Raw genomic sequence first — 15239 nt, forward strand, 5'->3', positions numbered from 1 at the left:
TTTTTTGCTCAGGTATTTTTTTCTTAAGTATGCAGGGCATGGTTGTCTTTTTTTTTTTTTTTTTTAAAGGGGGCTTAATGCATTCATGATTTTGAGTAATAGTTAGACTAGAAAATAGGGTTTTTCAGCATAGAAATATTTTCAATTTGTTTGAAATTACAAAAATGAGATATTAAGCCTACCGACAATCTTATTGATAGTAAGTGTAATTACATATTTAACACAAAATAGTTTTAGCTAGAAAAGTCTGGATTTATTGGTGAAAAGGTTTAATAGAAAAAAAGCAGTTTTCACAAAGTTGACCTTTGCCAAATAATTCAATTTTCTCTTCAAAATAACATGGTTAACCTTTCTTGTTCAGACAATCCAATGCCAGCTGACAATTAGCATCCATGGAGCTGGTTACATCTATTCTCCCACAGCACATGTTCTTTTTCTGAGCTACAGGTCTCATGACACAATGAAGGTCCTGGAATTTTATCACAGAACAGAGAGATAAAATGACTGCAGCAGTCCAGCTTCAGTCAGGAGTATACCTGTTTTCTTGAGCTAATTCACACTAAAAATTCCTGGGTTTGGTTAAATTAAGCTAAGACCAAAACTTAATTTACTGCTCATACTGAGTGAGAAGCTAGTGTTATTAATGAAATCATTAACCTAAGACATAAAAAGAGATTTATAACTAAAAATTTCTGTAGTTGGTACTAAAAACATTTTTTTTCCTTAAGTAGAAAAGGCAATTGTTAGATTTAACTACTTTCCATAAACTGTTTAAGCTTTCAGTTGTAACCTCACACTACAGTGACTCCTGAGCTTTCTGGTCTAACACAAAATAACTTTGCTGATGAGCGATCTCACTGGAGGACCATATACTGAGAGAAAGTGCATTACAACAAAGGCCTTAAAGTAAACCAGAACTTCTGAATTTGACAACGGAATATACTTTATTAATCATTTTTGGCATTCCACCTGTTTTTTATGTCTTGTAACCATAAGAACCTCTTAAGCTATTTACCAGAGTGAAAAGGAGTGTGTCAAGATACTCTCTACAGCAGGTCAGTAATGCACTTACTTAGCGATAGCAATCATTGTAAAACAAAATGAGGTCCTTCTTTACTAGTTTCTGAGTAGGACATTTCCCATTTCCAATATGACATTTTAAAGTCAGCTTAGTGATGCACTATTTTGCACAGAACTTCAAAGCTCAGAAGAAAAAGTTTTAATCTTCAGCGTAAGACTTAAGAAGCCACGTAATATAGTCATTTTAAATAATGTAGCTCTCACACATTCTCTACTCAGTATCTTGTTTCAGGTGTCCTTTATTCATATTTCAAGTTTTATAGGCTTCATTTGCTAATGTGTCCTGATGAGATTCAGAAAAGGAAATGGGAAGATGGCAGGATATAAAGCACGTCAGCAGCAAAGCTGCTGGTAGACACTTAGTGAAACATTACTGAACAATCAGGTTTAAATAACAGATATATTCTAACATTTTATATTATCCACATTATTCTGGCATCAAATTAGATGGGGAAATGAATTCTGTGCTCTTTTCCTGGGCACATGAACAAACAATGGAAATGGCAAAATGATGAATGTCCTTCAATTCATTTTACATACTCTAATTTGTAGAAAATTGCAGAAGCCCACATAGGAAATTCCTGCAGGATTAGCCTAAAGAAGGCTGAACAGGATGATTCAAATCCTTCTAAATATTTAGCAACTCAAACAGTATCTAATTATTCTAAATGGCATATGAAAAGGCTACTTTGGAAAGGCTGCAAACTTTTGTATCTGGAAGAAATCTTGTGTCTGACTGTCTTTCCTTTTAAATACAAAACCTTTTACCTGAATGGGTTAACCCTACATGCTATTTTATTTAAAATATATTCCAAAAAAGAGAGGAGAACTCCTAACAAGGCCAAAGACACTGAGCAATGCAGGCCTGATTTTTGAGGAGGTTTGCATTAAAGAGGAACCAGAGGTTCATTCTGTTTTGATTTGCAAAAGTTTAGTTTCCCACGTTTTTAGTGTGAAATACAAAAACCAGTTTCATCAATAGCAAAATTTCTATGACTTCAGAGAGGCTACTTTTTAATTCATTATGTTTTTATTTTTCATATATACTTACAAGCTTTAATGATGCTTTTGGCCTAAGACCTGTCTCACTGAAGATTATAGTTTTATTTCTCCAAGTTCCTAACTGAGTTGAAAAATGTAGACTCTTAGCAGGAATCTTAGTGTTATTTAATCACTTTGTTATGTGCTTACTACAGAATTTGATAAGCAATTGTGATAAGCAATTTGTGTTGGAAAAAAGCATTACTGCTCTCTTTAATAGGATAACATGTAAGGTGTTACTGGTATAATTCTTACACAAACACACTCACATGAGTACCCTCATAGAAATTATTACGATTGCTTAAGTGGGTAGGTATTCATTCCTTTGTGTATGCAAAAACAAAGTCCAAATAAGAAACAAACCAGACTCAAACACAACAGAGGTGATTGAAAGCAATTCTTAATTTTGAATTTCTTGGAGAAAGGCCAAACTGTAATTAGATTTTCTGAAAATAGTTTCCTAAGGGATTTCCATAACTGCAATACAAAAAGCTAATGTAGGTTTCCATACCAAAATTTTATTTGGCCTTGTTTGTTTAATAATATGATCATGACCATGATCAAAATTTGTACTATCTGCATTCTCTACAGCAAGGTGCACAAAACTACATTTCAGCTAGCTGAATATTTGATCTGCAATCCTTTATCATCCTAAACAAAGCTAAATGCCCGAATGGAAAATTTTAAACAATACCAAAAAAATATAATTAACATTTGTGGTATAAAAAGACATTCTCTTTACTTACTTCAGTTTTTAATTATTTTGTGAAACAATGCTAAATCACATGCCTGATAATAATGACTTATGAGGGTAGATACTGTTTTTTCTTCTCTAAGTGAAATTATTATAACACAGGAAGACTAGAATTTAACCTGATGGCTTTAAAAACTTTGTGATTTTCTGTGTGAAAACAATTCCCTCCCCCCCCCCCCCCCTCCCTCCTCCCTCCTCCCTCCTCCCTCCCCTTTTCTTTTTCATATTGTGCAGTAGGGCTTGCCACAAACCCAATGTCATGTCAGGAAAAGAGGAAAGGCAGTGCACAGCAATGAAAGGACATGACTGTTTCAGCTAACAAGGGCCCATTGCACAACCTACACAGCAGCTGCAGATCACATGGCAGCTCTGCCAGACCTGCAGCACTATACTGTAAAATTTGAAATAATACTACTGGTGATGTGCTACCACTGGGAAAAGCCAACCACCAACTTGTTCCTATGTATAAGATTAATTAGACAACCAAATTGCTACTTTCATCATAGTAGTGCAATCAAGAACTGAAAGAGTGCAAGGAAGACCAAATAGAAGAAAAGGTATATAAAGAGAAACTAGTTCACCTCATTTTTAAGATATTTTGTGCAGTGTGTGTTCCTTTAACACTGTTATTCACTGTTTTAATCTTTTTGGGTCTGTACATGAAGGATTTTCATAGATGGAGGATGATAAACCCAGTATCCATCTACTGAATTGCCTTTTTTTTCATCTGAAATAGAGGCTCTAAAAAAACACCCACCCCCTCCCTTCTTACTCTGCAGCATATTCATTATCAGATCAACTCACAGTACTAATTAAGTTAAATTTGACTGCTAAATAACTCCCAAAGAGCCAATTTATCTAAGGTAGTATGACTACATGTTCATTTCTCCTTATATATCACCAGCTGTTATTAATTAAATTCTAGTCACTTCAAATTGCAAGTCTGAAATAACTGCCATTAGGCAAACACTTTTGCGCTGTATTTAACAGTGACCTTGGATGTTACTTTACTCTTATTGATAGTAATCTGAATATTGGTAGACACCATGATAGTTATTTCATTTTAGAATCTGCAAGACAATGGGAATAATGTGAAATTTTCACATTTTTTAATGTAATATGCTTTGTCATAAACACACATGAAGTGCTGAACTGAGTTTGCTGGACTATTCTCTAAATAAAAAGTCTCCTCTCTGAAGGTGAAATATACCTTTTTAAACTCAGAGAAGACCACGGCAGCAGCAAGCGTTTTTTTTCCTCTGCAACAACTCTTCTCACCTGTCTGTTGTGCTAAGGTCAGTGTTGAGGTAATGCTTTAAATCGGCTTCCTCTCTATCCACCTTCCACCCTCATGTGTGAAGCATCTGTGGGCTAAGGCTTTGTTGACTAGTAGGTCTTTTCTGTGCAAAGACTATTAGTATGAACAGGTACTAGGACAAAAACGTGTACTTTCTGCTCCCTTAAGCTTCTGCACAAATATACTGCATTTAATTAGCCAGAAGCATTGCAGCAGAAAGTTCAAAGAGATCTTCATTACAGATAATGAATAATATTATTGAATGTTGAAGTTTTGCAATTGGAGGCAGGGAAATTTGTCCTCTGGGTGCATTTCTTAGCCCACTGTTAAAACTGGACTGCTCTCTCCTGAAATCTATTACGCTTTCTCAAGTTTCAGTCATTGTAGTACGTGTAAGATGAATGAAAATATTAAGTTCTGAAATATTTATTAGTCCCATGTTTCAGTGGACGTGTGAATAGAATCTGCCTACTTCCAAAAATCAGAATCCTTGCATTTTTAATAATACACTTCCAATAAGTTGCCTCCTGCAGACGCAGTTGGTATGCATATTGAGTGAGTATTTGATGTATCAAATTTTGCTTTCGTTTAAATTAAATTGTACTGAATTACAAAGCCCAGTTATGAGAAACAAAAGGTACAGCAGAGATAAATAATGTTCCATTTTCTCACGTCCTGGATGTCATAACACTTTCACTGTTCTTTTTCTAAAGGAAAATCTCACCGAGAACATAAGAAGAGGAACTCTAATACCTCTATAAAAATATTTTTTCCATTCTTGTTGTGTTCATGAAAGATATCAGTGACGTAATAATTTTTTTAAAGGTGATCTACAGGCACAACCTTTTTCACAACCAACTTCTGGAAGGTTATTATTATTTTTTCATTAGTTTTATTTAACTGTAAGTCTGTAATTATGATTAGCAGTTTACTTTGTCTTTGTTGGATGGGGATGAGGAAAAACAAATGCTATACCCTTTAATGAGTCACCTGTTGAATTCACAGCTCACCTGCTGATTTTAATTTATGTGATAATTTACAAAACAAATACATCGTGGATTTAATCTATATATTGCATGAAAGCATGTAATATGTTTTCTTGGACGGCATACTCTGGTTCTTGAGCAGTTTCTAACCTCCCATCTAAATGTAAATTGCTTATGCAAACAGCTTATTAAAAGGGAATTCAAATGAAATCCTTAAACTCTTGCTCAAGGAATAAGTTTGCTACTTTTTTTTTTTTTTAAGTGAAAAAATGATTTTAATTAATGTCTACATTTTAAATTTAATGATAATATCAATTTTCTAAAAGATACAAAATAATTTCAGCTTAACAGCAGTGAATCCTCCCTATCCTCCTCCTTATGCTAATTATACCATTTAAGCAAATAGCTTAGAATCTAAATATATGAAAGAGATTTGGATACAAAAACAGATGATAGTTGTATACAGCATGTCTGTAAGTTAGTTTAATCAACAGTTCATATATACTATTCTCCAAGCAAATTCACCAAGAGTAGCTCTTTTTGCTAGAATTAACTCATTCTAATCTTACAATTTATACAGCTACCTGATGTAGATTTAATTGGGCACCCTGAGGTTGCCCAAATCTTATTGGAAATCTACACAATCTTATTGGAAGACAAGTACTAAAGCACACTGACATTCATTAGCTACCGAGAAACTACATTGAGCCAAATTGTCTATCTAGTATGTATATGTAGTGATTCTTGGAATAATTTTCACCAATAGTTTACAAACTGACTAAAAGAAACCTGCTTTATGTAAATTTGGGAATCCTGCTGCGGTTCCTGACAATTGATAAAATGAAATGGAGAGAAAACCAGTGCAAATAAAAAGCAATCTGCATGAATTGTGGTAAAGTGGAAAGAAGTTAATAGTCCTGGCATGTACTTAAAATAAACTTGCCTTGTAAACTGTAGATTTCTCCAACGCTGTTCTGCCGGGTGATATGATGCCAATATGCACTTCGAGGAAGTGAGATTGACTTGGATAATGTCATTGGTTCAGACAGACTGGTCTGGAGCTAAAAAAGAAGTCAAACATAAGGGAAAGATCACACATAAGTATACTTGATAGATAAATATTGAAACCATAAATTGAAGCAATGCTGTTATGAAGACACTATTTGCTGAATTACCACAGGTTTTCTACTATCATTTAAAATGCACTGTAAGCATGAGCATTCTGAATGCTCAGAAAAATGAATGCAGAAGTATACTTTGCTATACAGGTTTGCCAGCAAAATTTAATATTAGCACGTAAGAGTATGTCCTTATTTGTCAATGGCTATTCTTACCACCACCGGAATTTTTTCTCCTTTAACTTTACTATAGTGATGCATTAATATATGCCTGAAATCTTAAAACCCTCTATAATCGCATTTATTTTTTGTCATGTAACGTGCATGTTGGATTGCCTATCCAGAAAGATGTTAAAAAAGAATCTGAGACAACCAGCAGAGAATTAGCAATGAAGGGTCATTAGTCCCATAACCCTCCATTTAAGTAGAGGCGTTTCATTACCAGTACCAGGCTACAATCTCAAGAGCAAATTTCCCAGTCTTGGAGACTTTATGTAACTGAAGGCATGAATTACATGATAAGTGTCCACATCTACAAGAGCTACAGCACAGAAACCTGACAGGAGGAATGTAAACTTTAATAACGACAGTTCTGTCTCCAAAACAGATGTGAAATGAGCTGTGAAAGAAAGACAAGACTAGGCTACAGGAAATAGAAACAATGACAGAGCCTTTTTCATGCCGATAATACACCTGATAATGCTTTGGATATGTCTGTGTACCTTACACTTTCTCCAGATAGAAGAAAAGAAAATTTATCTGCAAAAATTGTGTATCTCTAGTTTTACAGAATATAAAATTTGTGGGATCTAACAAATCATCGTATCTGTGGAGCATGTCATTTGTCTGGAAGGAACAGCACTGAATGGATCAATTGCATGTAAAGATTTAGAGAAAAAAATCCTTAATTTCAGGAGCAGGACCAGTATGGTGAGGGTGGTAGTCTGAAATGGTAAGCCACGTTTTCAGAGAGTCTGTCTATACAGCAGAAGGTATTCATGGTTTAGATCACTTATTGCAGGCTAATGATTAATTCCTAGAGACTCCTCTTTCAGAATCATAATCCAAAATTCAAAAAGCCATTTTTATCCATACAACCATATGATATTCTCTAATAATAATTAAAAACATACAAACAAAAACAAACAAATCAACAAATACGTGGCTTGTTTATAAACAATATTTACCCAAAGATTTACAATTATTTCATCGTTGAGAATTAGTATTCATTGACGTGTGGTGAATATTTCGATCTCTGTTCAATCTATAGCAATTACTTTTTTTTTTTTCTTGAGAATTATCATCAAAATTAATCCCTTTCTATAGCTAATGTCTTCACAGCTCATTTATAGCCAGTATTTCATTTCATTTGTCGGTGCTGCAGATCATCACTACAAGCTATTCAATATGAAGTAAAGACTGTGAAGAAACAATTCAACCATTAAGTTCAAAAGCTTGATCTATTTTGGGGAGACTGGGGAGTTTAAGTTTTTTAGTGTACAGAAGTTTCTTTATTGTGGAGATCAAGACAATATCAAACCTTCTAAGAATTACTGTTTCATTATAGCAAGAGTAACAAAGGTAACTTTGATGAGTTAGAAAAATAAAACATCATGTAACTTCAGTACATTGATGATTTATTCAGAATTTAAAGGTAAACTTCAGTCTAGGCAATGGGCAAAACTCGTTATTATTATGCGTTATGAACAAATTCTAGTAAAGAGAACTGCTTTGACTATGGTTCATTGTCTCAAAGATAAATCTATGGGATGAACTGAAATAGTTAAAGCTATTTTTTTTATTCATGATCTGAGGTGATTAATGGCCTGATCTGACCAACAATGATGCAGAACAGATGCAAATATTAAAGCTGTGAAAGAATTAAAAAAAAAAAAATCATTCTTATTTTAAATTAAAATAAGAAATGCTGTAGTACATTGTGAGCATTCACAATATTTTGTTTCCTCAGATTCTCTAATTAAAGAACAACTTCTGATATCACCTTTTGGGAAAAAAAGTATCACTATATGCTAAACACAATATGGTCTGAAGAACTAGATTTCTTTGGGGACACCATAGAGAGAAAAAACAATTTATATTTTATGAAAACACTATCCTCAGAAAACAAACAAACAAAACACTAAAAAAATGTAAAATACAGTCAGTTTTGTTTTTAATTTGATACCTTAAAATATAAGCATAAACATACAGAATTCAAGACCTTAACATCTTGTCAGTAATATGAAGGATGATAATCTCATTGTACATTGTACATCTCATTTGTCCATGAAGTTATTTTTACTAATTGTTAGGTCATTATTAACTACAGTGTATATTTTTATAATTTTTATGAATAAAATTAACTTATTGGTCAAATGTACAAGACAATGATAGGAGGCTTACTTCTACAAACTGATGTTTGCAAAAGTATTGCTATGTTCAAAGGAAAATGGATAATCAGCTGTCAGAAACCTACTTTCTGTACAGAACATCTTATGTGCTAGCCTGTGGGTGTTTCAAATAAAAAACTTTGGAAACAAAGGGGAAGAAAACAAACATCTAAACATACATACAATCAATTATTCATGTATAATTAAATAGATTTTTTGTTATATGAATTATTACAGATTAAACAAGAATTGAATGTACAAAGATCTACTGTTTCAAAATTCTTTTCACCACAAGTGTAAATGAACATTGTTAGTTAACAATGTTAAAAACAAGCAAATTACAGATCATGGAAGGTGAACCAGAACTGCTAATTTGTAACATAATTAGTCTCTCAGGTTTGAAACTTGCTCTCCAGCCCAGTAGAAGAGATCACTCTGGATAAATTTAGAGACCTCATCCTAGATATTCTTCTTCCCTTTCATCTTCTTACTATGCCTCAGAAAACATCAAACCAAACCAAATCAAAACTGAATTGTCCTCAACCTTTTTCTGATTCATCTAACTCAAACAGAAAACATGTCCTTATAGGAGAAATCAAGCAAAAAACCTCTAATTTTTCTCTTTTCTCTAAAAATGTAGCCCATCAATTTCCTACACAGATTTATTTCTGTCCTTGACTTAACAATATAGCAATTTAAAAATATCTTAAAAAATTATGTCAGCAATGTCCTTAGGCTTATTTTCCAATTACAGAATTAAATCGATATCTCTGAGTATGGAGGCCAAAGTTCTGTTGTTGTTTCCCACTCTAGCACATTCTCAGGAGCTGGCAAAACAGGCTCAGACACATTAGCATTAACTATTCAAAAAGGAAGGGCCCATAACAGCAGAAGTAGTACAATCACATAGAAGAAATAAATACTTTTCTCTAGGAATTAGCTAACTTTAATCTTTGCTAACTAGATTTAGAAATATAAAGGAAAGTAAAAGCTGTATACCAAATCAAGAACATTAATATAATAATGTACCATTAACTAAAGCATGCACCTAGAATGCTTTTGCTACAAATATTCCTCACATCTGATGAGACTTCAGGAAACAAATAACATAATCTAGACTTTCTTGCCCACCTTAGAAGGTAAAAGTGATGGGGTAATTAGAATTTGGGGGAAGAGTAGAAGTGCATACATCAAAAGCACACTATATATATATATACACACACATATATATACACACATATATATATACACATATACATATATAAAGCCATCACCGAAGCATTTTCATTACTGGATGTGAATTACCTAGTAGTTTGGTTTTACCTAATTTCTTCCAGAATCTTTCTTTGATAAGATACCTTTCTTTCTTGGTTACTTAAAATCTTAAGTCATATGAAGCTTTTCTTTGCCAGTGACAACTTTATAGTTCTTAAAATAGAAATGAAAAAAAAATAAAATTAATGTGTTATTCTATGTTGTTCCTCATACTTTTTCACTATTTTTCTTTCATGAAACAGGGCTTAGGGGCTAAATCTTTGTTTTAATTCCCACAGGGCAACTCAACTGACTTAGATTTGTTACTCTCTTATACTCTCTTATTAATAATGAATGCAGTTCCAAGAATGGAGCCTCTTACACATATTAGGTCTCTGAGTTTTGATCTGTTTAGCATATTATTCTCTAATTTTCTGTTTGCAGTAAAATAGTCAAAATATAAAAGGCAAAAGGAAATAAATTTGTCTTGGGGAGACAACAGTTCAATCCATATTTTAATCCATATTTTAATCTGCAAAAAAAAATAATAAAAAAATATATATATATATATATTTAACAGATTTGCTTTGAAAATAGTTTAGTTTATTATAGATAAAAAAGTCTGGCCCATTTCACTTTTTCATAAGTCTTTAACAAAATAGCAAGAGAACCAGGTCACAGAAGACTAACAAGAATTGTAATCTAGAAACAAGAATTTTACTATTTTTTTTTCTTTATAACTCTAAAGAAGATTCCTTTGTGAGTAAGCTTTGAAGTAGAATTAGAGGAGATACAAGAAATATATTTCACTTCAAGAATCCACAAGTTGCCAGTGGAATGGCACAAACTCATTTCACAGTGACATATTATTGGAATTCAAAAATTACACAATCTAGCATCACCCAAGCATAAATTAGAGCACAAAAAAAAAAAAAAAAAAAAAAAAAGAGAGAGAAGTAAAACACCTTTTATTTTTTATTTTTTTTAATGATTCTTAAGTTAAAGCCAAGAAGGTGTCATGTTTGCCTTTTTGCAAAGCAGACACTATTGTACCACGTTCAACTTGTGTACTGTGATACATAGACCTGTTCTACAAAAGGCAGTTTCCATCCTGTATTGTGACGCTGATTATTCTAAAGTATAGTGGTTTGCATATGCTTCTGTTGTAATTATTTTGCTGTTGCAAACAATTTGTCCACATTGCCTTTTAAAATTCTTTTTGAATTCCTACTCTTCACTGACTCAATTTCATATTGTAATGGTAAGATCAGGAAGTTTCATGACTAGATAGTATCTTTATCCAAGACTTATGCAAATACTTAATAGGATACAGGATATATTCCTATGGAAGTCCAATGTGAATGTACTATTTATAACTACTGTATGGCTACAATCTTCCCATAACCTTTTATTCACAATCCCTTATCTTAGTTACAAAATAGTCATTCATGCATGATTTGGACTCAGTATTTAAAGCTGTCCACTAACAATAAAAACACTTACAGGTATCAGCATACTATTTCTTTCCTATATACTGCTTTACCCAGCTTGCTGTTTCTGACATAATATTGGCAAAGAACTCCAGATGTATGACCTCATAAGTATTCTGGAAAGACTTACAGAAAAACTAGCTGTGAAAGTAATTTCAGTGATTTCAACCTTTGTAATACATTTATAGCATTTGAGTTTTCAGTAACTATTCTAACTTTGTAAGGACCTTTTAGAGAGTTTCTTAACCAATCATGGAGGAAAAAAATCTCAAAATACTAACACTGCTTTGCAGTGCCAACATGGATGATGATTAGTCTTTGGCTGTGGAATAATATTATGTAGGAATAATAAAGCAGTGGTGAAAGAAGAGCATTATGAAGGGAGATTCAGTGGAACTGATATTTTTTATGACTGTATTATAATAAAAGAATTGGGACATTTTCCTCCTTTTCTGGCAGAAGTTTTTTTTTCTTTTTCTTTTTTTTTTTTTTCTCTGAAAGAAGCTCATAATAGATCACTTTGTTGTCTGACAGAATAGATGAATAGATTAATGTTGGAGGAAAGTAGCTGGGTTTTATAGTGCATTGGGATAATATTTGTTAAATGTCAGTAAGGTGTGTGTCTTCACTTATTTCTGTTATGAAATTTTTTTTTTGTTTCTTTCTTTCATTTACCACCCATGGAAACTACTCTGATTACTCTGAGGGCAGAAGGTCAGGTTCTTACATCTTTACAGGGTTTGAGCTATTGTATTATAAGCCATATTTGAACTATTTTATCTTTTTTTTTTTTTTTATGAATAAAAACATTTACTAATAACACTGGAGATGCTGCTGCCAAGAACAGAGTTGAGACTATTCCAATCCTGACTACACAGTAGGTCTTGCTGAAAACAAACATAACTAGTTGTTAGGGGTCCCAAACAAACAGAAACAGTTCCTAGCAGGTTGAACTACTGTGTTCAATGCATATGTAATAGAGAATCCAGTATTGCACAGGTGCTTTGGCAGACATTTATTGTCCTTCTGTCAGCATGATATTGGAGCTTTTATCATAATAGAGATTGGTGCTGGATGACACAAAAGAAAAGATTTTTGTAGACCTGCTGCCCTGCAAACATACAGAATTTTGGGATAAGACTGTGTGGAACTATAAAATAATTTCTCCACGCAGCATTACTCAGGACAAAGTCTTCAGGTTTTAAAAGAAAAAAATCTGGGACATTAGAAAGTGGTTTGCTTAAAGGTATGACTATTTCCAGATGGGAAATGGGGAGGATCAGAGTGAAAAAACAAATACAATTGGAAACAAAATCAAAAATAACACCTTCCTACATATTTTCTTCAAGTTAAAAATGGTAATGAGTCACAGTCTTAGAACAAGCCCTCATATCGACTTATGAATGCTTAACTGAAGACAGGTGGCATATAATGCAATGATATAGATCTGCTTGTGTTGTATTAGCTTAAGTTTCTAAGATGTGTTCTAGGGGTCATTCATCTCAAGCAGTTCATCACTGAAATATTCATTTTTGTCTCATTTTGGAAAAATGTAAATTATTTGCATTACTATGAGTGTTTGTTAGTGGGTGATGAATTGATGGAAGGCTAGGAGAAGTTTTGACCTTCATTGAATCTAGGAGTTAATAGCAGGATAGTCAAGTACAGGCTTGCCAAAGGACAGGAGGAAAGCCAATGTCACTTGTATCTTCAAGAAGGGTAAGAAGGAGGACCCTGGGAACTACAGGATGTTCAGCCTCACCTTGATCCCTGGGAAGGTGATGGAACAGGTAATCTTGGAAACCTTTTTCAGGCACATGGGGGACAAGAACATAATTGTGAGTGGTCAGCATGGATTCTCCAAGGGAGTCCAACATACTTGACCAACAGGATAACCATATATGGTGAAATGATTGGTTTGGTAGAAAAAAGGAGAACAGTAGATATTGTTTACCTAGACTTCAGTAAGGCTTTTGACACTGTCTCCAATAAGATCCTCAGAAAAGCTGTTGAAATATGGGCTTCATAAGCAGACAATGAGTTGGATTGAAAACTGAATGAACAGCTGGGCCCAGAGGGTGATGATCAGTGGCATGAAGTCTAGTTGGAGGCCAGTCAATACTGGGCACAGTCTTGTTCAACATTCTCATGATCTGGATGATAGGGCAGAATGTATCCTCAGCCAGTTTGCTGATGACACAAAACTGGGAAGAGTGCCAGTGGGCTGTGTTGCCATCCAGGAAGACCTCAACAGGCTGCAGAAATGGTCTGACAGGAACCTCATGAAGTTCAACAAGGAGAAGTGTAAAGTCCTGTATCTGGGAAGGAAAAACTCCATGCACCAGTACATGCTGGAAGCCACCCAGTTAGAAAGCAGCTTTGCAGAAAAAGACCTGGTGAACCTGGTGAACACAAGCCAACAATGTGCCCTTGCTACCAAGAAGGTTAATGGCATCCTGGGCTGCATTAGGAAAAGTGTTTCCAGCATGTCAAGAGAGGTGGCCCTTCCCCTCTCTCAGCACTGATGAGGCCACATGTGGAGTGCTGTGTCCAGTTCTGGGCTCTTTAATACAAGAGATACATGGAGTTACAGGAAGGAGTCCAGGTAAGGGCCAATAAAATGGCTAAAGGACTGGAGAATCTCTCCTATGAGGAAAGGCAGAGAGACTGGAACTGTTCAGCCTGGAGAAGAAGAGGCTCAGTGGGGATCATATCAATGTATACAAACACCCGAAATGAGGGTGCAAAGAGGACAGGGTCAGGTTCTTTTCAGTGGTTCCCAGTGCCAGAAGAAGAGCAATGGACACAAACTGAAACACAGAAGTCCCCTCTGAACAAGAGGAAAGGTGACTGTGCAGGTACCTGAGCACTGGCACAGACTGAACAGAGAGGTTCTGTAGTCTCCCTCCTTGGAGATATTAAAAGCCATCTGGGCATGTTCCTGGGCAACCCGTAGTGGTTTGCTTGAGTGGGTGGCTTGGACAAGATATCTTCCAGTGGCCTCTTCAAGCCTCAGACATTCTATGATTCTGTGACTAACATCTCCAAAATTAAAAAGTAGGTTTTAACCAAAAAGGGACAAGTGTTTGATCTTCTGAACAATATAGAGATAAATAAGTTGGGGTGGGAAAAATGAAGTTAACTGAAGGAGTTGGAGACATCAAAGACACTGTCTGCAAAGACTGGTGTGTTTCACCAGGAATAAGTGTTTTCTCGGCAATTCAACCTGAGATTTACTGTATTCCAGAAGGTTCACTTTCATGAGGTGTGTCATACCAAAGTTAAAAATAGTGAGACTTGCTATCACTGCTGACTTATACAGTCTTGCCCTACTTCCTCTGTCTGCTTTTTGCTGTCCTTGCTCTGCTGGGTATCCTTCTCTCTGACAATACTGCCCATGTGTCACCTCAGCCTGATATGCTTTAGAGAATATCTCAGAGTATGGAAGTTTTTTCACGGTGCTGCTCGCCAAAAGATATGACATCTTGAAGGATTTTGGACACTTGAAGTTCTCAATGTTTTACTTGAGAGTATTGGAAAGATAGCCTTTCTGACTTCACAGAAGTAGCTTTGGCTAGTTTTAGAGCTAGCATGTTAAAAGTCATGACATGAAAAAAATGACCGTATGTGAAGAACCCTTTCAAAACTCTCTAGTGTGTAGCAAGAAAGGTGAATTAAGAATGTCCCTATTTGGGCAAACCTTACCAGAGTAAATTTGGAATTTTAAGGCTTACACACATGTTTTGGCAACAAAATGCTAGAATCTGTATTGAGTATTCACTGCACAGTTATTTGAGTTTCAGTCTTTCTGATAAAATAAATGCCTGGG

At 34.6% G+C, this 15239-nt stretch overlaps 1 protein-coding gene across 2 annotated transcripts in view; it reads right to left on the reverse strand.

Moving 5' to 3' along the window:
* Positions 1-15239, reverse strand: part of DOK6 (docking protein 6) — a 252646-nt gene that overhangs the window by 49515 nt on the left and 187892 nt on the right. The window contains exons 7-8 of one of the 2 annotated variants that reach the window (XM_068671384.1): positions 6102-6219; positions 43-469 (exon numbers count right to left, since the gene is read on the reverse strand). In XM_068671384.1, coding sequence (XP_068527485.1) covers positions 384-469; positions 6102-6219 — 204 coding nt within the window. In that variant the 3' untranslated portion in view covers positions 43-383. Of the gene's footprint in view, positions 1-42; positions 470-6101; positions 6220-15239 lie in introns of those variants that run through there. The other variant, XM_068671385.1, reaches the window with a different exon arrangement.

This window comes from Anas acuta, chromosome 2, assembly GCF_963932015.1.
Source record: "Anas acuta chromosome 2, bAnaAcu1.1, whole genome shotgun sequence".
Lineage (NCBI taxonomy): Eukaryota > Metazoa > Chordata > Aves > Anseriformes > Anatidae > Anas > Anas acuta.